Source organism: Hyperolius riggenbachi, chromosome 1 (genome assembly GCF_040937935.1).
Source record: "Hyperolius riggenbachi isolate aHypRig1 chromosome 1, aHypRig1.pri, whole genome shotgun sequence".
Taxonomy (NCBI): domain Eukaryota; kingdom Metazoa; phylum Chordata; class Amphibia; order Anura; family Hyperoliidae; genus Hyperolius; species Hyperolius riggenbachi.
The window spans coordinates 447,417,626-447,442,265 of NC_090646.1; the positions used below are offsets into that span (position 1 = coordinate 447,417,626).

General features: G+C 42.3%; 1 protein-coding gene across 1 annotated transcript in view; it reads left to right on the forward strand.

Moving 5' to 3' along the window:
• The window catches only part of CIT (citron rho-interacting serine/threonine kinase), a 150,184-nt gene that overhangs the window by 48,674 nt on the left and 76,870 nt on the right, over positions 1-24,640 (forward strand). The window contains exons 7-12 of the mRNA XM_068243643.1: positions 2,581-2,674; positions 2,755-2,958; positions 3,043-3,196; positions 9,237-9,420; positions 15,797-15,902; positions 16,646-16,789. Coding sequence (XP_068099744.1) covers positions 2,581-2,674; positions 2,755-2,958; positions 3,043-3,196; positions 9,237-9,420; positions 15,797-15,902; positions 16,646-16,789 — 886 coding nt within the window. The remainder of the gene's footprint in view (positions 1-2,580; positions 2,675-2,754; positions 2,959-3,042; positions 3,197-9,236; positions 9,421-15,796; positions 15,903-16,645; positions 16,790-24,640) is intronic.

Consider the following 24,640-nt stretch of genomic DNA (forward strand, 5'->3'; position numbering starts at 1 on the left):
CGATGAATTTTGTCACAATCCATATGTGCTAGCACCATTGTTAGTGGTGGTCCAAATTTGGTGAGTCGCTATCCAAGTGGTGTTAATGGTGGAAAATAACATTAGTTGTTTTCTGCAAATTGAAATCTGCACCCTGCTTGGAGCTCTTATTTCTGCCATGGCATGGATTTAAATGTCTTGTCGCTTTCAACCTTGGCTCCAGACCCTGTGATCACTAAGAGACGATCACAGCCAAAAAGGGGGGGATGGGGGGAAACGACGACAAAAAGGCTCTATTCCTTAAAAGGCCAGAGCTTCCCAGTAAGCAAGAAATTTTCATTGTTTATATTACTAAGCAACAATTTTAACTGTTAAAGCAGACCTGATCTCAGAACTTCCTCTCTGCTCTAAAACAGTGTCTCCCAACCTTTTCAGCACGTGTACCCCTTTGTGGGTCATCCGTAAGCAAATGTACCCCCTACCGAATAAGGCGGTGAAAAAGTGGGTGTGACCATGACATGATGTGGGTGGAGCCAAACACTAGCGAAATACAGGTAGTCTCTGGTTAACACAAAAGAAAAAACAGAGCGCTCCGATGGTGCGTTACCACTTTTAATAAATTAGCACGCTTAAAATCAATGCACTTACAATGTATGTGCAAGGAATGCACATTTAAGAGGCCACCAGCGAGTCCCCTCTGCGTCCTGTGCCTGGCCAGGGCTGACAGGGTCCGTGCGGATGGTGGGCAGGTATGGAGGAGGACAACCGCCGGCTCACGATCCTCTCGGCAAGCCGTCTGACGTGGTAACGCACCATCGGAGCGCTCTGTTTTTTCTTTTGTGTTCCCTATTTTTAGCATACTGGCACCACCCAGTTTACAGAGCAGCACCGAGGTGATATCCATTTAAAGGGCCATACCCATCTAAAGCTAGCGCCGGTACTAACACTTTGCAGTCTCTGGTTAACAAATGAGGTAGGCAGGGACTGTATCCATACTTCAGGAGTGACAGTAGGATTGCCTTGCACTAGTCACGCAGTATAACAGCACACACAATACAAATCTATGGGCCTCAGCAAGGAAAAAGATTGAAAAAAGAACAAATTGTACACGTTTTTATTTTCTTTCCCAAGCCTGGGGAGATGTGCTGGGCAGGAGTGACAGTACGGTCGCCTCCTTGCACTAACAGCACACACAAAACTCTATGCCTGGGCCTCGGCAAGGAAAAAGATTGGAAAAAAAAAAAGCTTTTTCCACTGCCACCACCATCAGCCTACCTATCCACTTCACTACTAACACCCCCCCCCCCCTTCTAATAATAGCTTTTCTAAATGCTTTTGGGATTAGTATTTTTGTTACACTGAGTGTTACAATGTGGGAGCTCCCTCTCACACGTCCAGCCACATGCAGCAACAGTCTGCAAATGGCGCTGGATGGAAGAGCCTCTGCCACCTCCTTTGCCTTCCCCTCACCTTCCCGTGGCCTGCTTCTCTATTCCTGGCTACAGGAAAATGGTGCCTGTAGCAGATATATTCCTCCTTAGCCCCCCCCAGAAAAACTGTTCCTAATGTATTGTATACTTACTAGTATACAATACATACTGTATAAGCTAGCACAGCGGCAGCGCTGGGGCTGCGGGCAAAATGGCAGGGAAGCGCTGCAGCACAATTTAGAATTGAATAATAGCAGCTATTAAATCTCCCCCATATCGCACGCTATTCCCCATTCACAGGCTCTCATGCGGGAGATGTGTAGTAGCCTAGCTCTCTGATTGGCCCAAATGCTGCCTGTCACAGCAGCGGCTCTGATTGGCCACGATGGTGGTGCGGGCGAGTGTATGCGCTGCTGTGACTGGCAGCGTTTGGGCCAATCAGAAAGCTAGGCTACTACACCTCTCCCGCATGAGCAACTGTGACTGGGGCATAGCGTGTGCTGCGGGGGAGATTTAATAGCTGCTGCTATTCAATTCTAAACTGCGCTGTTTCTCTGCCATTTTCCCCGCGGCCCCTGGGGGACCCCCTGACAGGTACTAATGTACCCCCAGGGGTCCGTGGAACCCCAGGTTGAGAAGCACTGCTGTAAAAAATACGCAACAACAGAATAACCTTTAAAGAAGAATATTTCTTTGTTATAGCTGATACAAATAACAATAAATAAAATAAATCTGCAGTTTGTCTACTTTCTGATTTCATTGAAGCAGACCTATTAACTTCCCGTGTTTACCAATTGGCTCTCTGCCGTGGCAGACAGCTGATGCAGCTGAGGGATCAAATTGCAACTTGTGCTTAGCCACAGATGAGGGGGAGTTAGACAGGCTTGATTCTCTAAATACATACTGTACAGGGGGCATTTCTATATGTTTTCCTTTTGTCATATGCAAGAGTTAAGGTCCACTTTACAAATCGTTTTTTTTAGATCAGGAAAATATGAATTCTTGCATGCGACTTTTTTATATTTACTCCCTGTAGACAGATGCAGTTCCAAACTAATTGTTAGAAAACACAGAAGAATTATTTACTGCTGCTAGTTTTAAAATTTGCTTGTGAAATATCGGTTTTGTACTGTTATCGGCATTACTAAGCAGTGTTTGTTGTATATTCCAGAGACATTAAGCCAGAGAATATTCTCATTGATCGCACTGGCCACGTTAAGCTTGTAGATTTTGGCTCTGCAGCAAAAATGACCCAAAATAAAATTGTAAGTATGTTAGTGGCCTTTAGCTGTGTTCTTGTGGTCGTATCATGATTGCTCATGAACCCTCCCCTCTTGTACTTCAGGTGAATGCCCGCCTTCCTGTAGGTACACCAGATTATATGGCTCCTGAAGTTCTCATGGTGATGAATGGGGATGGAAAAACTACCTATGGTCCTGAATGCGATTGGTGGTCAGTTGGTGTCATTGCTTATGAAATGCATTATGGAAAATCACCATTCACAGAAGGAACAGCAGTAAAAACGTTCAATAACATCATGAACTTTCAGGTGACCAAATCCCTGTTGTGTTGAACGCCATTTTCTAGAATAGGTCAAGGGCATTTTTTCATTAATGTCAGATTATTTTTGCAGCGCTTTCTCAAGTTTCCAGAAGAACCAAAGATCAGCAAAAACTTCTTAGATCTGATCCAAAGCTTGCTGTGTGGACAGAAGGAGAGACTGAGATACGAAGATTTATGCTGCCATCCATTCTTTGCTGACACTAACTGGGACAGTATTCGGAACAGTGAGCAAAACAATACATGTTTAATTTTATTTTCTATGGAAAATTGAATATTTTAAAATACTAGTTGTGTTTGGATGTAGTGTAAAGCCAGGGCAGCACAAAAAGCTGATTTAGGGTTAATTTACATTAGACAACGCCTAAGCGATTGTGAAAAGTTTATCGCAAGCAATTTCCTGTTCGGTTAATTGTCTTGGAGCTGCCAATACAGCAGGGGGGGGGGGGGGGGGGGGGTTAATGGCATCTTGTGCAGCAATAATGAAACATCATGTAGCGCCGCTGGGGCTGATCAGTGGAGGGTCAGACACCCCAGGGCACTGAATGTGACCTTCCCAAAAAAATTACAATATGGTGAGAGGAGCAGGACAGAGAAGCTGAGCTGGCTTGCTGCTGCTGCGTCCTGGTGACGTTGCATGAGGTCGTGCTTTCTGCTGTGCCGTCTTCTGAATTTTGATGGTTTTCTGCCCCTGTCTTAAGTCGGTGGATAAGATTGTGCCAAGGAACCTAACAGATGGTACTCTGGAGAATACTCGCCTGTGACGACTGCTGGGTGGGTGTAAGGGTGCTACCTGAATTTACACTTCTAGCCGATATTAGCAGCGTTTTACATGGGAAGCTATGGCAGCAACAAAATTGATCAGCGTAAACTGCTCCCAAATTTACGTGACCCCTCACAGCAGCACCTGTTACCTCAGAACACAGATCTGGGTTAATAGAATGTGCGCGTTGTCCACCATAGACTGCCGTCACTTGCTAGCAGTCTATGAGAATTGTATGTGCATTGCAGATTTATTCTGGCAGGGAATTGCTTTTTTTTTTTTTTTTTTTTACACAAGCATATTGCAAAGGGAAAATGAACGCACTTGTCGCTATTAAAAAGAGTTATGTGAGATTTTGCATTGCGCATAATCGCATGTTCTTTTCAAAAAAGCTTTACTATTTACCTAACACTGTTACTTGTTTTTAAGTACCCACGTAAAGATGGATCGGGGATCAGTAGTGACCAGCAATCGTTCCCCGATCCATCTTCACTATGGTGGTATCGATGGCGCGAACTATTGTTTAACCAATATCCGTAAAATGATCGTGGCGGGCAATGAGGATCTGAGTGAGCGGTCGCTCAGTGATCCACCACAACGGTTGCTCATATCCAAAGAAGGTAAACTAGGGAGGAAGTGGGGAGGCTTAAAGGACAACTGAAGCGAGAGTGATATGGAGGCTGCCATATTATTATTTTTTTTAAGCAATACCAGTTGCCTGTCTCTCCTGCTGATCCTCTGCCTTTAATAATTTTAGCCATAGACCCTGAACAAGCATGCAGATCAGATGTTTCTGACATTATTGTCAGATCTGACAAGATTAGCTGCATGCTTGTTTCTGGTGTTATTCAAACACTACTGCAGCCAAAAAGATCAGCAGGTCTGCCAGGCAACTGGCATTGTCTAAAAAGAAATAAATATGGCAGCCTCCATATTCTTGCATACAACAAAGAAAAGTCCGCGTGTCACAAACCACAAGGCCGGTCTGCGGATGGGGTAAATCGATCAGCGTCAGAAATCCTCTCACACGGTCATTTGTTCATCACGAAGGGTAACCCGCGTTTGCGATTTGATGAACTGACTCGTGAAGGGAGCATTCGGATGCCAACGGATTCACCTCACACATACAATTCAAAGATCTGCCACCAAGCGAGTTACACAGCCCGCTACTGTAATTATACTAGGACTTTGAGAACGCTCTATTAACCCTTAGCAGTATGCAGGAACCTGGGTCAGATCGTTATATCTAGGCCGAGTTCTCGCATACAGGTTATAAATGTATACTTCTATTAAACACAGGGTAGCGAGTTCAGGAGAATAGGTACGATTGTGTATGTTCAGCAACAGGTCATAACCGCTAAACGATTTTTAAAACGTTTAATAACAAAAATGCATTACATACAGTTATATACACCAATTAACATATACACACAGAGCTTAAAAATAAAAAGGATTAAAATCAGAAAATTATTACTTAGTTAGCTGAGCAGTCCATTTGAAGAATGAAGAAAAATAGTCCAGTTTAAAAGTAGGCATTCAGATTTAGAGTCCTTGAGCACTGCAGGCGCTGGCTCTCCTTAAGCGCCTGCATGAACGTTCCTGGTCGATGGAATTTGGAGAACTGGGCAGGTTTGGTCCCGCCCCACTTTTATAGGACTTGAGTCTTGGGGCTGTCACTACCTGGAAATTAGGTGTGTTTAAGGTGGGTTTACCTCCTAATCAGCAGGTTGCCGCCCCCCAGACTCAGCGCAAGAAATGTACCGATTATTAATAATCTGCGTAACTCCGCCCCAGATTGGCGCTTTGCAAATCCGAGACTATGTTCATAAGCGGCTTGCGACCCTGTCAAAAGAGGTTATACACGCCTATGCTATTGCATTCGTTCTACGCAGGCCAGATAAAGTGGTTTCTCTATTGATTCCTGATAGCTAGAAAATTATAATTCAGGTGAATGACAGAACTGTTTCCTAGGTATCAGGGAATGTAATTTTTGTCTTGCTGTGCCAAACCTATTTTGAATTATTAATAAATTAACGTTCCCTTTGTTGGAGGCTATGAGCTTGGAGGGAATTTTTAAACTAACTGGTTCGAGCTGGTTTTTCTTTTGGGGGAAGATGAGCTGTGTAGCCAAATGGCTTCTCGGCAGGGGAGTTGGCCACTTGTGGAATTCTTTCCTGACACAGGATGTGCGGGAAGGTTACTGTTGCTCTCAGTAAGAAGAGAGGAAAAAGGACATCTATTGTACATTTACACAAAACTGACAGTAATTGTGCACGACCATACGAAAATCGTTGGCGCTTACGCATGACTTTCCGTAATGTTCGTCACACCGCGGGCCTCAGACTGTGTCCAATAGATCACGGGGAGTCACAGATTAAGGTAGGAGCGACATCGTCTCCAATGCAATACAGTCCATACACCTACAATCCAATCTGGACTCAACCCTTTTTTATTTGCTTTTCAACAGCGGTTATACAGCAACAAGAAAGCACAGGCAACCAGAAAAGCAAATAAAAATGAAATTTAGCACAGTAGGGTCGAGTCCAGATTGGATTGTATGTGTATAGCCTCCATATTCTTCTCACTACAGTTGTCCTTTAATGCATAATTGCATATTGAGCAGGAAGGAACCTGGGTTAGAAGATGAGACTGCTCAGTTGCACTGCTGGCCACAAAGAGATGATCCATAGTCTACTGAGGGGTCAATAGAATCAGGTGGTGAATAGAGATGGTTAGTAAGATGCTAATAATTCTTAAACAATGAGACTCCAATCCTACTGGTGCTACTAGTAAAAATATCAGTAATTTACATTACTGATATTTTACTAAGCACTTACCAGGGACCTATTCTAATTTGCACCTAACCCTCTTAGGGCTGAGACACACCGCAAAAGCTCCCCAAATGCTAGAGGTCTCTTCCCAATGTAATGCTATGGGTTTTTATTTTTTCACAAAACCTCATCGCTCCAGTGTGCATAGACCCATAGGATAACATTAGCGGGAGGTTTCAAAACTCAGAACGCTCAGAAAAACTCCTCTGGTGTGCACCAGGCCTCGGTGCCTAAACTCCCCCTCCCCCCACCAACACCTAATATCTAACTAACCCATCCTTCAAGTGCCTAACCCTAACCTTAACCCTACCCCACACTGAAACAACCACTATTTTGGCCAATCAATGACAAAATAAACGAGCGGCTACTCTCTTCCTTCCCTATCAAGGATCAGATTGGCTACTTCTGTAGCAGTAACGCATCAGACGCCCGATTACCGATACTTTCTACAGGATTCTATAAGACACCTGCTGATCCCTGTGCCGAAATCACCTGCTTCGGTTATAGGATTTATAATCTCGCTATCGCACACTCTGATATAGTAAAACTTTGGGTATAGTAAACTAAATATTCATGTATTGGCCAAGCACCGTTTTAAGGATATGGGAGCAATGCCTGGTATAGTAAATGCTTCTGTTATAGTAAACCTGTTTTTTGGCCCTGGCGGTATTCTCTATCCAGCTATAGTGGAAAGTGGTTGGACGCATGCGTCATTCGTCAGTTGGAGACCCATGAGTCGTGGTGGATAGGCAGGCTGACAGCCACTTGTAGCCTGCTCACTATCTGCACACTTCTCTGCGCCTGCATGGATTAGGGTCGACCCACACTAGACTCGATTGCAGAACACAATCCGCTGTCCGGGTTTACATTATTTTTTTTTCCCCCCCAAAAACGGATGGCTGAGGGGGTAGTGGGCACAGCGGCGGGGAGGGGGGTGGTCCCCCCCTCCCCGCTCTCCCTCCAGCTATTTGCGGCAAAAGTAAAGAGCGAGAGGGGAAGCACCTTACTTCCTCTATTGGCCATAGCTTCTTGCAATGCCGCCCTCTAGTGGACAGAATGCTTGGAGATCTTTTTTTCTTTTTTTAATATTCAGTAAACTCTATCCTTGTATGTGCCCGTTTTATCTGGTAGAAAATTCTCTACAATCAATCTATAAAATCAATTGTGTACTGTTTATGGCCACCTTTCAGTGTTGTGACTGTGTACAAGTAATGTGCTGGGGAAAAAGGCAGCACTGTTTAAAATGAAATGCATAAGAATTACAAAAAGAAAATCTTTGTTTTAATGTTTATCATACAATGTTCAAATCCTGTGCAGAGAATCTTCAGAACGGTTCCATCCATTATGTGCAGCTGATTATGTGCGCACAGCATTGTCACATGCCTCTGTTTAGTTTGACAAATATCAAGGCCGACTCCAGTGCGTAGGTGGAAATAAATAAATAACTTGATGCATACCTATTTTCCCATTGGAAGATGGGTGTACGCAGGCATGCTCAGTAATACTTAATGTGTTGCAATGATATGTGCACGTTTACTGCTGCGATTTGTGCTCCAAGTGGTAAATTTAATAATTTCTTAAGAAGTCTGAAGGAGTCGCTTAATTTCTTCTAAGCTGTGCTCCTGTGCTGATGCTGTGCGAACAGGCTGGATGGCTGGAATGAAGACTGCCTTTGCAACCAGTGGCCTCATTGAAATTTAAATTGACCTGTTCAGGGCTGCCTCTGTGCTGCTCCTCTGACTCATTGTTCCTGCTCACTATGCAGAAATGAGATGCTGCATTCCACGGCCTAAGTGACCCTAGAAAAATAGCAAACACGGCTCTTTTTCTCTCTAGATAAATCCTGCTCTGCATATGAACAGGCATTTCATATTTGCTGTCTAATACTAAATCATTTAGTCTAATAGCAGATTTCTGCCATGTGATACTGCGTGACGCTGCCAGCAATATATTGTTAATGTTAGCCGTGCCACAGTAATTGGGCATATGTTTTTCTTTATGCGTCTGCTTGATTTGAAGTAATTGGTGAAATCTAGATGACAGTCTCCATAGAGTGGGATATTTGCCTTTTCCTGTATCTTACTGGCTCACAGGAGATTTATTCTGGATCCATGGTAACCGTATTAGAACCAGGAGGATCTTCAATACCACAATGCCTCCTCAGGCTTCTATGTGAGGAGCTGCTTGATGGCCTCTCCAGCAGGGCAACGTGTTTTGTATTAGCACAGCCAGTGAAATAGATGGATCAAGCTGCCCTCAGATTTCAGGCTACGTTCAAAGCAAATGGGTTTGGGTAACCATCAGTATTTGTATATCTGCAAGTCATCTGGATGTATCACATCTCATCAGCATGCAGCAGTAGCCTACTAGGGAAGCAGGGCACATCCTTGTAAACAGGCAGTGTTTTCTCTGTGGGTGAAACTATGTCTAAACGGTTACTTGTCCTAGGCAGGTGAAATAATCCAGGAGCTCCAGTGAATTTTTTTTTTTTTTTTTTTAGAAAGGAGGTGTTCCTGTGCAGAGGTAATGGAGGGGTTAACATCTTGTTGCTGTAATAGATTTCATAGCAGTGACTCAGTCTGCCAGTTCCTGAGAGAGCACAAGCTGCAGTGCTGGTGCAGCTAATGAAGCAGGTTCCTGGGTTGTAATCCTCATTTCTCTCATTCTGACCAGCTCCTCCTCCATTCGTTCCTACCTTAAAGTCTGACGATGATACCTCAAATTTTGATGAGCTGGAGAAGAATTCACGGGCTGTACCCCCCTCGCGCCACCTGAACGCTGCAGGTTTCTCGGGCGAAGATCTGCCGTTCGTGGGATTTTCATACATAAAGGCTCTTGGTGCATTCAACAAATCTGAGTAAGTAATCTGCATGTGTGACTGTCCTGACTGGGCTGGAGAATGCAGGTTTCTTTGGCCTGCAGTGCTCTTAGTATGCTATCTGCATCATTCTACCCCTGCTGACATTAATATGTATGCATCTAGCTTGATTTTTTTCCTTTTCTCCTGTAGCATTACTGCTGTAGTGGAGACAGCATTTTGAGTTTCACTTCAAGATAATCTATAGCATATATAGCGTTAAACCACTACCTTGCTTTGCATAACGTTGAATTTAATGAGGGTTGAAACAATCTTAACGATTGAACTACGGATTAAGAAGTACGGTTCGATTTACAATAGTATGTCAATATTTGGGCTTAGAACACATCCAAAAAGCTCACAGTCAGTTTGGCTGTGACCTCCCTGGTCATTTAAAAAAAAAAAAAAAAAAGGCTGCTCTCCTTGGTTCTTCAATTTTTGGGCTAACCAAAAATCATGTCTAGTTTGTGCCATTATAGGAAATTGGGTAATCCCAGCAAACTTTATATAGAATGGGTGGATCCCATTTTTCTAAAGCTGACACCAGTAAACATGTTGTAAAGCTTGCGGTCAGATGACGTGGTACCGCGCTCAGGCCACACTACTGATGACAGAATGATTACTTAAACTGTTGGGGGTTATGGCACCTTGGAAGGTGAATAAACCTCATGTTTTGTGATGGAGATTTTATGTTCTATGCTAGCAGATTCATCTGCATAGATTTCCGCAGCAGTGTGACACATCTACGTTGTATCAAGAGTAGCAGCACTTTAATAACCTGGCTGCTGTTATGCAATCAGTGTTTATGCATCGTGAGCTTCATTCTAAATTGCCTTTCTATTTTGAGACTATCCTAAGAGCTGCATGACAAAGTTGTTGGTTGCTCGATTTAATACTGAGAAGTCCCAGAGGTATATCTGGTGATAGATTTAGTTAAAGAACATTTAATAGAACCTTGCACCTTGTCACAGCGAAACTTTCTGTCTGGTTTCTAAGGGGGATTTAGTTATAACATATTTGACATATTCCCTGAAGCTTTACAGGTTACTGGCTGGATCAAACAGGGGAGCTGACATGGCTTTTTAATGGTATAATCTGGGCTGCCTTCATTAGCCTTGCCCACTGCTTAGTGATTCACTAACCTGGAACAAATGTGTATGTCAAATTCCTGCCTGGACACTTCATTGGATGCAGGTGTGTTCCAAGCCACTGACTCCCTTACATGGATAGGGATGGCAGAGCCAGGGCTTACAACTTCAAAAGCCCAGATGAGTCCCTTCAAAATGTATTTCATCAACACAAGTAGGCAAAGTGGAGGCATGGACCATAGAGATCGCTCAAACTGTGATAGGGTGATAGCTATAAGGAGGATTCTACCCAAAATGATTCTGGATTTCAGTTTTAGGTTTATGTTTTCTGTATTCTTACTCAGGCATCACTGATTTTGCCATTTCGCTTTAGTTATCTATATTGCAATAACACTTTTTGCTTTATTTAATCACCGACCCTTAAGAGAAACTTTAACCTAGGATTGAACTTCATTCCAATCAGTAGCTGATATCCCCCTTTCCCATGAGAAATGTTACCTTTTCTCAAATATATAATCGGGGAGTCTGTGTGGCCAATATTGTGGTGAAATCCCTCCCACAGTGTGATGTCATAACCAAGGTCCTAACAATTTGCCATTTGTGAGCCTCATTGCATTATTCTAAATAACTGCCTTTTCAACTGCCAAGCAAGCAATATCTCCCTCTGTGCATAGAACTCTCAGTAACAAACATTCCATACAGATCACCTGGCAGGACTAAAGATGTCACCACCAGTGATATATTTTAGAATGTAAATCAGGGAGAGAAAATATTTTACAATGGGCAAATGCTGACTAATAGTCTATAAATGAAAAAAATAATGCATTTTATTAATTGTTATTTTTACTACAGTTCCTCTTTAAAGGAGTCTAATGTCTCTACCACAGTGTATGGCAACTTTCATAAATGAGGGGAGGGGAATTAAACTTTAAAGCACACCTGAACTTGGTGGTTTATGGTTGCTGCCGTATTTATTTCATTTTTAAACAATACCAGTTGCCTGGCATTCCTGCTGATCTCTGGTTGCAGTAGTGTCTGAATCACACACCTGTAACAAGCATGTGGTTAATTCAGTCAGAAACATCTGATTTGCATGCTTGATCAGGGTCTATGGCTAAATGCATTAGAGACAAAGGATCAGCAGGACAGTCAGGCAATTTACATTGTTAAAAAGAAATAAATACTGTATTTCATCCTTCGTTATCTCTCTCACTTCAGGTATGCTGGTAAACAAAAAGCATGTTCCTGGGCTGGGGCAGGAAATTAGAGATCCTGAACGAAACCCTTGCAAATGCTAGGTACACACCTTATGTTTTTTCGTTCCAGAGAGGCGTTCAATTGATAATTTCCGTCATGTCTGATATTACGTTTGATAGTTTTACCGCCCAATTTCTCACAGAAGTAAAGGGAATTTGATAAGAAAAGATAGGAGAATCGAGCAGAAAAAAACGATCGAAAATTAGTTGAACGGGAAATCGACCGAAAAAAAACGCATCATGTGTACCCAGCGTAACACTAACACTGAAGGCCATACACTCTCCATGCATATGGTTTACCTGGTGTGATGTAAATCTGGTACCCAGCGCTGAGTAGGAATGCTTTCTGATACTGCTGGCCACTAATGATCCTATCTTATTCATCCAATCTTACCATTTCTATTTAATATAAAGGAACTGCCTAAATTATACATTCAATATATTAACCCTTATACTACATAGATTTGGTAAAATTGGTTGAAAAATATTGTATCATTAGTGGTCACCTTAGCTCAAACCGCAACTTACAATTGTGAAGTGCTTAGTGATTGCGATTTTGCAATTACATTTTCAGAGCGATTTTTACAGGAATGTGCATCATACACATTCTTTTTAAGCAGAAACGCTCAGAAAAATGGTACAGGCAGCAAAGATTTCAATTTTATAAAAAATATAAATGTTGCTGTGAGGACACTCTCATAGGCTGAGGCCACATTCACAGCGGGACTTTGTGAAAAAGCCACACTGCACTTTAAGACAAGGTTGCACAATTAAAAGTATGCTTCACTGTACCTGTTAACACCCAGGTTTAGCTGCAGTACGTTACCACACTGCAACCTGTTATATCACAACATTACTGCCGCACTCGGAGCATTGCATAGGTGGCGCATTGCAGTGCAGTAAGTCGGGCCACAAAGCAACCATTATAGCGCACCACATCACTGTCAATGTGGCCTTACACTACGCTAGAGATTTGCCGATTGCTGCAATGGCCCTCAGTGTGAACCAGACCAAAGGAATAGTAATTTCAATTTAAATTACTTTTCATACTGCCAAATACGTTTAAAAATTCTATTATTAGTCAAAATTCAAGTTAAGATTAATGTGTCAAAACTTTTCTGTATTTTGGAGATGATTTGAAACTAACCTGCATGGAAGCAGTGTTCTCTTTGTCCTTGGATAGTAAAAATAGAATAGCATCATTTGGGAGCCCCAAAAATGGTTCAGTGTTATGAGCAGTTAATTATGCCAATCCCAACCTAGAACAGTAAGCGAGAACGTCGTATTACTCTGTGATTTTATTTCAAGTTGTAATGAAGTCCCTGAGTAAATTGCATGGGAACGATATAACGATTATTCCTAATTGTACTTTGCATGTCCAAACCTCTTCATTGTTGTTGACCTAATGGAAAACTCCAGTGAGAGCCATGTTTAGGGTGGCATCTTTATTCCCTTTTTAAAGGACAACTGAAGTGAGAGGGAGATGGAGGCTTCCATATTCATTTCCTTTTAAACCATACCAGTTACCTGGCAGCTCTGCTGATCTATTTGGCTGCAGCAGTGTCTGAATCACACCAGAAACAAGCAGTTCAGGGTTTGTGGCTAAAAGTATTAAAAGCAGAGGATCAGCAGGACAGCCAGGCAACTGGTATTGCTTAAAATGAAATAATTATGGCAGCCTCCATATTCCTCTCACTTCAGTTGTCCTTTAAAAAATGCTGCTTGTGTGGTTGGTTTGCTGAGCTTTTGCTATAAAAAACGCTAGGGACAGAACAATTTGTGTAGCAATTTCTGGGAATGCGATTCCCTGAATGAAATTGCTTCGAAAATACTGCAGGCACTGCTATTGCGACAAAATCGTAATCCCTCGTGGGTTAACCGCATTAGCCTTGCAATTTGGGAATTCCTTGAAAGCAGAAATTTCGGCTGGAATTGCTCTAGTGGGCCCTGGGCCTTGTATACCTTCTAGGATAAGCCTCATCAGCTAACTTTGTATTAGGCTAATACCTCCTTCCCTGTCCCTCCAGTCATGTAAGTGAAGTATAGGCATTTTAAAAAAAACCCCGCTAAATACCTCAATTTTTAAGAGAATTTTAAGAATACCGCTATGGAATTCTCATTGTCCTCAAACTGTCTAAACCCAACTGCCACCCCTCCCCATATCCTTTGAATCCCCACCCCACAATTATTGGCCAATTTTACCAATTCCATATAGTAGAAGGAAGAAGAGATTTTGAAAACTAGGAGCTAGTAGAATATATGTAAAATTGCCAATATTCTGCTATTGGATAGTGGGTAATATAATATTATCATATCAGCAATTTTTACTGATATTTTACCATTGCTAAAACCTAATCCTATAACTACTTGACACCTTTCACTACCGCTGTCTAACCTTAACCACTTCCACACCGAGTTGGTTGAAATCTACATCTTGCTTGTGGCTGCGCGGCTCTGACAGGACGTAGATTTCAACAATCATCGCCACGCGGTACCGCTGTTACCGTCGATTGCTCAGCCCCGCCGCAACCCACTCACCCTATCGTCAGTATGACGGCAGAGTCCTGTGAGCCGGTCAGGAGCCGCTTTCATTTGCTCCTGACCCTATCATCGCTGTAAGCTAATCACATTGGCTTACATTGTTTGACAGCGTCGGGAGCCAATGAAAGCGGGGTCCTGAGAGAGAGGGACCTGCGGCAAGCGGAGTGCGGCAGGGCCGCGTGGAGATTCCTTGGTAAGTTCCGCTTAGTACCACTTTGCTGTACTGGCAGTCTCTGGTCCTTAAGGGGCCAGAGACTGCTGGTATGGAACAGGTTAATCGACTCCACCAACTACCTCCCATCCCGCCAATAACTACCTTATTACAAAATTTAAAGGGTGCCAGCAGCACAAATTAACTATATTACCACCGTTATAACCCTGTTTATTAATGTTGTAGTCTATGGTCACCCATGTTACAGAGCTGCCAATGGTGCCCAAGTTAGCTAATTCGAACTGTGATACTACATGGGAGTGGTAAAACTGGCTAATTATTGGCTAATAAAAATTGGATGTGTACTCGCACTCCAACTCAGCCATGCAACCCCTCCACTCCCAGAAGCCATGATGGCTAGAATATATAAATCATGACCCCAAACATCAGCAGTGGGTTTTCTTTTTAAATTTGAACCATTTAGAACTTTGTGTAAACTCTTATACTTTAATCCTTTTTATTTTTTATACTGTAGTAGTAGCATAATAGTTTTATTTATATACAGATTATTTACACTGCTTTTATGTTACTGAATCAGTAAAGCAATCATATGAGAGAAATGTGGGTGACTGACACTTTTTTACCCGTTTGTTGCCAGGCTTTTTGCCTGCATGACAGGGAGTGAATTGGCTTTTTAAAATCAGACCAGTGAAGCCAGTCTCTGTGTTTCTTTCTATAGCGGTTTACTTTACATAATCCATCTTCTGTGTGGAATTTCTTTACTGAGTAGTTGGGTTTGGATAGCAGTTTGGCATCGACAGTAGATTTGCAAGTATAGAAGGTGTGCTAATGTGTGTCACTGCAACCTGTGGATATGCACATCGTAGTAAAAATTTTGGATTGCATTTGTGCCAAAACTTTGATTTCAAGATTGTGGCTAAATAATGTTGCTTGATTAACCACACAGATTAACTGATAATGTTTTCCTCTGCTGAAGCTTTTGTAGCAGAGTACAGCTTGCTGCTCCAGTGTCATAATGGATGAGATTTGAACATCCTAAGATATGACTAATTTATGGAGGATGTTGCTTGATGTGACTGCGTATATGGCCTTTTTATATATCACCGGAGAATAGCTATTGATTTGTGAACGATGAATAGAAATGAGTGAGACTCTCTTTACAGTCATCTGATTGGAATGTTTTCTAAACTGTGACTTTAGTTGTGACTGTTCTTATTGTCTGAGGATGAAAAGACATGTTGAAGGCATTAATAGAATGAAACAAAAAGCATGTTATTTGGTCTTGCTGCATTCAACTTTTTTGTGTGTGTGTTTTTCAGGTCTGTTCTGTCTGGCTTGGACTCTCCAGCCAAGACGAGCTCCATGGAGAAGAAGTTAATTATCAAGAGCAAAGAGCTGCAGGACACACAGGACAAATGCCACAAGGTATTTAAATCCAAGCTTGGCCTTCCTTTTTGCCACCGAAATTTACTTCCTGTGCGTTCCTGGGGATCAAGAGACTGTGTGTATCTTTTGGGGCATAGAGGACGGTTTCAGCAAATCTCTGCCAACTTACCAATCCTCTCAGCTTGAAAGTCCTCCTATTTTTGAAAGTCTCAGCTGACTTCTCTGGATCTCCCACTTTAATTCAAATGTAGGAAGTCTCTTGTTTGGGAGAGGAGGACAACTTTCTCCATCGATGGAAATGTTAATCTTATTTTTATAAGGTCTATTCAGTTTTCAAAAAAAATAGACTTTGTCTTTGCGCATTTAAATCATTTAACTTTACACTTTGTACGAAACCTATGAAAGTGACTGGCTGGAATCTGATCACTCCCGCATATTGGAGACTTTATGAAGGACTCAAATGGTTTATTCTTGATTTGTGTGATGATGAGGCAAACCATCTTCTCATCAGAGCTGGATTTGGGATAATACTGAAGGGACAGAAGCAGGTGAAAATGGCTATCTTATTGACAAGCTGTGTACTGTGGGATTTTTCTTCGGACTGTGTGTATATGTGAACAGCAACCCTGTGGATGACTTTGTGAGCCCACCGTTAGAAGAAGTGAGCTCGCTGTGACCAGTTCTGTGCACTAGTTGTGGCATATAATGTTCTGACTTTTAGACACCATTTTGGCTCTCAGTGAGCTGGTTAAATCCTTTTTTTCATTTTGTGTATGTTACAGATGGAGCAAGAAATGACACGACTACATCGTCGGGTGTCTGAAGTGGAGGCTGTTCTCAGCCAAAAAGAAGTTGAATTAAAAGCATCTGAAACCCAGAGGTCTCTCCTGGAACAAGACCTGGCAACCTACATCACAGAATGCAGCGTGAGCATCAGAGCATATCCATTAGCAGACATAATGCCAACCTAACTAGAGTTCAGAGTGTTTCTTATTGAGAGCAATTAAGAGGTATTCATTAGAAAGGTAGACCTAGCCGTGACCTGTTGTAAACTACAACAACAAAAATAGCAGGTTTCTTCAGGTAGTATAGACTGCCAAATGAAAAATGTGTTGCTTGCACCTGGTTTTTGTCTGAAGAGTTCAGGCTAAGATGCACTGGTTTCTTATCTTAGCTCTGCAGCAATTTAGTAAATAGAATGTATTGCCGCTTACTTTACAGAAAGCTCTTCTTCTATTGCACAGGGCTAGTGTGGTGGTTCTTTGCTTTGGTGGTCATATACACTAATAGGAGGAAGCAGGAGACACAGGAACTTTAGCTGATTGGTTCACAACAGACACTGACCAGTCTGCTACTGGACTTTTCCATTTTCAACAGGTCTAAAATGCCTTAAATCGGAACTGTAAATTCGCTAAAAGCAAACAGTTTCACTTACCTAGGGCTTCCCGAAGCCCCCAGCAGCCGCCCTGTCCGGCGCCAGTCCTGCTCGAGCTTCAGTTCTCCCGCGGGAGCTACTTTCATTACCGCCGACTTGCAACTGCGCCTGCGTGCCCCGGGCAATGCAACGCTTTCTTCGCGTTCCCGCCCGCTATAACTGCTCTAGCGGGTGGGAACGCAAAGAAAGCGTTGCATTGCCCGGGGCACGCAGGCGCAGTTGCTGTCAACTTGTAAGTCGGCAGTAATGAAAGTAGCTCGTGCGGGAGAACGGAGGCTCGGGCAGGATTGGCGAGGGCACAGGATGGCTGCTGGGGGCTTCGGGAAGCCCCAGGTAAGTGAAGCTGTTTGCTTTTAACGAATTTACAGTTACGGTTTAATAAATATAATGCCTTTCAAGCTACCAGCAGGCAATAAAATACTCAGAATAATTTCGACAATACTTTTTTGCCTACTCTTTGGTACTTTTTCAAATAAAGGGTACTGAAAGGTCAGAAGGTAAAAAATTACCTCCTAGGAGAAATAGTACATTGAATAAGGGCCCTTGTGTTCTTAGTAACCGTGCACATAGCAAAGCGTAAGACTTTCATTTTCAAACTGACACATTAAAATGGTTGGATTTTTCTAAATCAGTTCTGCTAAGGATTCAGAGTCCCTTTGTTCCAATTTTTGTGCACTTTTGTTGATATGGTCTAATTTTCATTGCAACACTTTTCATACATTAGGCCCATCATGCTTTGGTAGTGTAAAGTGATTGCTACTAAATACATATTATACAAAGCAAAAATGTACACTCTCCCGTTATCAAAATATTTAGAGGCACTATAATGTAATGCCATTTTGATATACACTGGAACTAAGATATAGAGGCACACTTCCTTATGATCCTACACAAAATAAACATTAAAACATTTACATTGAATGATAAATCCTACACAGCAGTGAAATGAAAATAATCACATTCTTATTATAATCTTGAATCTGTAATTGCCTTTAATGCATTAAGCACATATGAATTCAGGTTTCTTTAGGCTCCTTTTCACTCTAGTGTGTCACGGTACTCTCCTCTAAAACGTTGCCTATTAAACTCTATGGCAGGCTTTCTTAACCTTTTTACCCTGGAGGAACCCTGCAAATACTTTTTGGATCTCAAGGAACCCCTGGCATGGTCTTTAAAAGCTGGTGTAGCGGTTTATGGCACTATCCCCTATTACAGTGTACTTCATTATGATTTCTCCTTATTCTAGTGCTTTTTATTAATGTGCTCATATTTATTCTGACCCGCAATTTAGTGCTTCTTTTTACAGTACCCCCTATTATAGTGCGTTCCCTACCATACTTCCCTCAAAACCCACGATGGGTAAAATTGCCAAGGAACCCCTGCAGAGTACTCTAGGAGCCCTGGGTTTTTGGTTGAAAAGGCCTGCTCTATGAGATAGGCCACAGTACCAGTGGTGCGATGCGAGGGTAGTGCTTCGATTGACAGACTCTGCAGCATGTTGCTGAGAAAATTATTGGCGTAGCTGTGCTGCAAGCATGGGCATAGCAGCAAAGTTGTGACGCATCTCTCTGGAAGTGTGCACATGATTAATGGGTTGGACACAAGTGAAGATAGTAGGCTGATAGTAGGTGTCCTTTAGTAGAGATCCAGTCTTGATGTCTGAATAGCTCTCAAGCCACCTATTTCTTTTATACCCAATCCATTCAATCTAGCTGCCTAATTTTCGAACTTGCCTCAATCAGGATCTCTGGTCCTGATTAGCTGAAATTTTGTTTGTTTCAATAATTGTTTTGAATTCTTGACCTCGATTTTATTTACAAATTCCTTATTTAACTTATTGGTGGGAATTTGCATAGTTTCGTATATTTACACATAGTGACATTTGCTTATCTGGTCTATTTGACGTTCTTTGGAAGGATTTGATGTCCATAAGGACCCCTGCACACTGCATGCGATTCCGATTTTTAATCGTTACTACGTTTTTTCTGCGTTTTTCTGTTGATAGCATTCGGGGAAAATCAGAATTGCAAATCGGATTTGCAGTGTGCAGGGAGCCTTAACCACCTCTGCGGTAACCCCATGCTGGACACTGGGTAAGCCGATGCAGAGGATTTCTCAGGCCCCGCTGGGCCGATTTGCATAATTTTTTTTATACACGCAGCTAGCACTTTGCTAGCTGCGTGTTACTTACGTTCGCCGCTACCCGCCGCGTCAGAGGGTGCCCCCCAAGACCCCGCGAGCTGTCTGGCCAATCAGTGCCAGGCAGCGCTGAGGGGTGGATCGGGACTCCCTCTGACGTCCATGACGTCGGTGACGTCATCGCGCCCGTCGCCATGGCGATGGGGGAAGCCCTAAAGGAAATCCCGTTCAGAACAAGATTTCCTGATGGGCCTGATTGCCTGAGGCGATCGCAGGGGGTGGGGGGATGCCGCTGCTCAGCGGCTATCATGTAGCTAGCGCTAGGCTAGCTACATGATTTAAAAAAAAAAAAAACATTTTTAAATAGTGCTGCGCTGCCTCCCTGGTGGATTTAATTGACCGCCAGGGGGGTTTGCACTTTGACGCTGGTAGACTTCTTGTCTGCGTCTGACCTGTTTGATTAATTTAATTGCCCCAGGCATTAGGACTTTAAAGAGACACTGAAGCGAAAAAAAATATATGATATAGTGAATTGGTTGTGTACTATGAATAATTACTAGAAGATTAGCAGCAAAGAAAATATTCTCATACTTTTATTTTCAGGTATATAGTGTTTTTTCTAACATTGCATCATTCTATAATATGTGCAGATTACACAACACTCAGCATTCAAAATGAGTCTTTCAGAGCAGTCTGTGAAGTAATGACCTCTCCTCTAGCAGAGGAAAAGTAAATAGTCCAGGAACAGTTGAGATAATAAAAGTCAGATAACAGCCCTCTCCACGACTAACTTAGTCGGAGAGCTTAATGGCTTGTTTGCATAGAGATAACAACTGGAGTTTCTCAACTCTTCCTGTACTGGAAACAATTAGACTGATGTATCTGATCTTAATGTTTTATTTCTTAGCTGTGCTACACATACAAATCATAATATCATCATTTTTTTTTTCGCTTCAGTGTCTCTTTAAGCTTCATTCTATTCCTTCATGACGAACTTCTGATATGTCTCTCTACTAATTTGGAATGTTGTCCAAATATCATCGGCCGTTTTGGCTTATTGAAGTATACAGGGCTGCAACCAATATACTCATTTAAATATAAAGCTGATTATATAATTCAATACAATAAATAAGATATAATTGCCCTATTTTCTATATATTTATATTTTTAAAAATAATTCAATAACTGCTTATACACCAGGTGTCGTAATTCTCCTAAGTATAAGACAATAGGAGTAACCCTTGTAATGCTTATTGCTTACATTCCAGAATGACTGAAAGAACATCCATAACCAAAACCTTTTACTTCTCATAATACAAGATTGTTTATAGTTCTGCCAGCTGAATCAGACGTATGATAATATCCTTGCTAAAATTTGGCTCTGCTTGCTTAGAGACTCCAGCATTTAAATATACAGTGGCTTGCAAAAGTATTAATTTCCCTTGAAGTTTTCCACATTTTGTCATATTACTGCCACAAACATGAATCAATTTTATTGGAATTCCATGTGAAAGACCAATACAAAGTGGTGTATACGTGAGAAGTGGAATCAAAATCATACATGATACCAAACATTTTTTACAAATAACTGCAAAGTGGTGTGTGCGTAATTATTCAGCCCCCTGAGTCAATACTTTGTAGGACCACCTTTTGCTGCAATTACAGCTGCCAGTCTTTTAGGGTATGTCTACCAGCTTTGCACTTCTAGAGACTGAAATCCTTGCCCATTCTTCTTCGCAAAACAGCTCCAGCTCAGTCAGTTTAGATGGACAGCGTTTGGGAACAGCAGTTTTCAGATCTTGCTACAGATTCTTGATTGGATTTAGATCTGGACTTTGACTGGGCCATCCTAACACATGGATATGTTATGTTTTAAACCATTCCATTGTTGCCCTGGCTTTATGTTTAGGGTCGTTGTCCTGCTGGAAGGTGAACCTCCGCCCCAGTATCAAGTCTTTTGCAGACTCCAAGAGGTTTTCTTCCACGATTGCCCTGTATTTGGCTCCAGCCATCTTCCCACCAACTCTGACCAGCTTCCCTGTCCCTGATGAAGAGAAGCACCCCCAGAGCATGATGCTGCCACCACCATATTTGACAGTGGGGAGGGTGTGTTCAGAGTGATGTGCAGTGTTAGTTTTCCGCCACACATAGCGTTTTGCATTTTGGCCCAAAAGTTCCATTTTGGTCTCATCTGACCAGAGCACTGCAAATGGGACTTCTTATGCTTTTCTGTTAACAATGGCTTTCTTCTTGACACTCTTCCATAAAATGCCAACTTTGTGCAATGCACGACTAATAGTTGTCCTATGGACAGATTCCCCCACCTGAGCTGTAGATCTCTGCAGCACGTCCAGAGTCACCATGGGCCTCTTGACTGCATTTCTGATCAGCGCTCTCCCTGTTCAGCCTGTGAGTTTAGGTGGACGGCCTTGTTTTGGTAGGTTTACAGTTGTGCCATACTCCTTCCATTTCTGAATGATCGCTTGAACAGTGCTCCGTGGTATGTTCAAGGCTTTGGATATCTTTTTGTAGCCTAAGTCTGCTTTAAATTTCTCAAAACCTTTATCCCTGACCTGTCTGGTGTGTTCTTTGGATTTGATGGTGTTGTTGCTCCCAATAGTCTCTTAGACAACTTCTGAGGCCGTCATAGAGAAGCTGTATTTGTATTGACATTAGATTACACACAGGTGGCACTCTATTTAGTCATTTGCACTCATCAGGCAATGTCTATGGGCAACTGACTGCACTCAGATCAAAGGGGGCTGAATAATTACGCACATCCCACTTTGCAGTTATTTATTTGTAAAAAATGTTTGGAATCATGTATGATTTTCGTTCCACTTCTCACTTGTACACCACTTTGTATTGGTCTTTCACGTGGAATTCCAATAAAATTGATTCATGTTTGTGGCAGTAATGTAACAAAATTTGGAAAACTTCAAGGGGGCCGAATACTTTTGCAAGCCACTGTATTTCAAATTGTTAAATTAACCACTTAAAGGGAACCTGTACTGAGTAAAATTATTTAAAATATACACTTGAGGTAAGTTCAAATGAACAATACATAGTTACCTTGCCATCAGTTCCTCTCAGAAGCTCAACATTTTCTTCTGACAATGATCCATTCCACTTCTGACAACATTTTGTCAGAACTGAAATATAATCAGTTGCTGTCAGTTATATATCAGTTGCTGTCAGTTATAGCTGAGAGGAGAACTGATGTGTCCATGTTTTCCTATGGCTCAAGTGGGCGATGTTACAGTTTAACTGTGTGCTGACCAGAAAGCGGTTATGGAGTAATTGCCATTTTCAAAATGGAGGACAGAGAATTTCATTGATCACAGTGGACAAACAGGATGCAGGAATGGAGAAAGAGATTGATAAGTAGACTACACGGGAGGTAAGTATGACTTGTGCATGTTTATTTTTACTTTTAATTTTCAGTTCAGGTTTTCTTTAAGTACCAGCGGTCTCTGCCCCCTTAAGGACCAGAGACCACTGGTACAGAAACTACGGAATCCTTTGTGTGATTGCCGCACATACCTGCCTCAATTACCATCACCGCTGCACGTTGGGAACCTGGGCCACCCACTCTGGCATCTTTATGACGGCAGAGTTCCTGTGATGCCGGTCAAGAGTGGCTTTCATTGGCTTCTGACCCCTCCTTTCAATGTAAGCCAATGGGAGTTGCTTACATTGAAAGACAGGGCCAGGAGCCAATGAAATCGGCTCCTGACCTGCTCACAGGGCTCTGCCATCATGGAGACGGGCAGAGCAACCTGGAAGAGGCCCCATAAACCTTTAGTAAATAAACATTCTAACTTGTTTGGTTAGTGCTATGTTTATGCCCATTTGTGCTGCAAAAATTAAGATATGTGCTACTTTCGTTTTGAAGATAATAGCACTTATTTTTCCCCCCCAAACAATATGACCCAGCCTTTGTACAACAGCTTAGGGGCGTGACACTTGTATGGGCTGGATAGTGCTGAGGTTGTGCTCATTTGTGCTGAAAAAGTCATCATTCTGTCTTTTTTTTATATAGTTTTTGAGATATTCAAGCTTTTATAAAAGGCAAAAGCTCACTCAGCCTCCCTACATTGTTGAGGCTGAGTGAAGTTTCGACCTTTATAAAAACATGAATATCAAAAACTATAAATGATAGAATGATGGATTTTATTGGGTAAACTGTGGTATTACTATAGTATAAATGCATTAATAATGTCAATGTTAACTTTGTAAACAATTACACATTAAACTGTGTCAGTTCACTAATGTGTTAAAGAAAAAGCTTTGTTTTCCCATATTTTTTATATCTACAACAACATTTTTATATATTTTTATATCAACAACCATTGGTTACATATTGGCTTCCATTTTGATAGTGTTGCAATGGATGGAAATAAAATGTAGCAATTGTTTTGTGATTGGGTTTCTAAAAAGTGTGGTGTTGACACTGTTTATATAGTAAGCACAGAAAGGAAACATTGGCACTAATGAAGCATCATACATTTGTTGAATTCACAGCCCAACAGCAATGACCATATAATATTTGCAATTTAACTCAACTTACTACCATCTTATTTTGTTTTGAATAATTGAAACAAACCGGTGCTTCATCTCTAAACTTAAATAAACTTTAGGGGATTTTTTAGTGAAATTTAGAATTGGTGTCTATTAGACCCCGGCTTTTTAACCTTCTGTTACTGAACCACTGGTGTAACAATAAGTGAAGCAGCCCCTGCCCCCGTGGGGGGGGGGGGGGGTGTCCAGGGCCCGCTCATGGTCGTTTTGAGGGACAGGAGGAGTCGCAGCATGAGGGGAGAGCTTGGTAGCACGTCGGTGGGGAGGCACCTCGGGCTCTCCCCTCTGCGCTCCCCTCCTGCATCTATGTAAGTGCCAGCAGCAGCAGCGGCGGCAGCAGCAGCTACAATCACCTCCATTCACCACCGGAGGTTGCCGATCTGCAAGGGCTTCACATCACTTCTTGTTATGTGAAAGTAATGTGAAGCCCTTGCAGATCGGCAACCTCCGGTGGTGAATTGAGGTAATTATAGCTGCTGCTGCCACCGCCTCTGCTGGCACTTACATAGATGCAGGAGGGGAGCGTAGAGGGGAGAGCCCGAGGGTCTCCACCGACGTGCTACCAAGCTCTCCCCTCATGCTTCGACCCCTCCTGCCCCCCTAAAACGGCCATGAGCGGGCC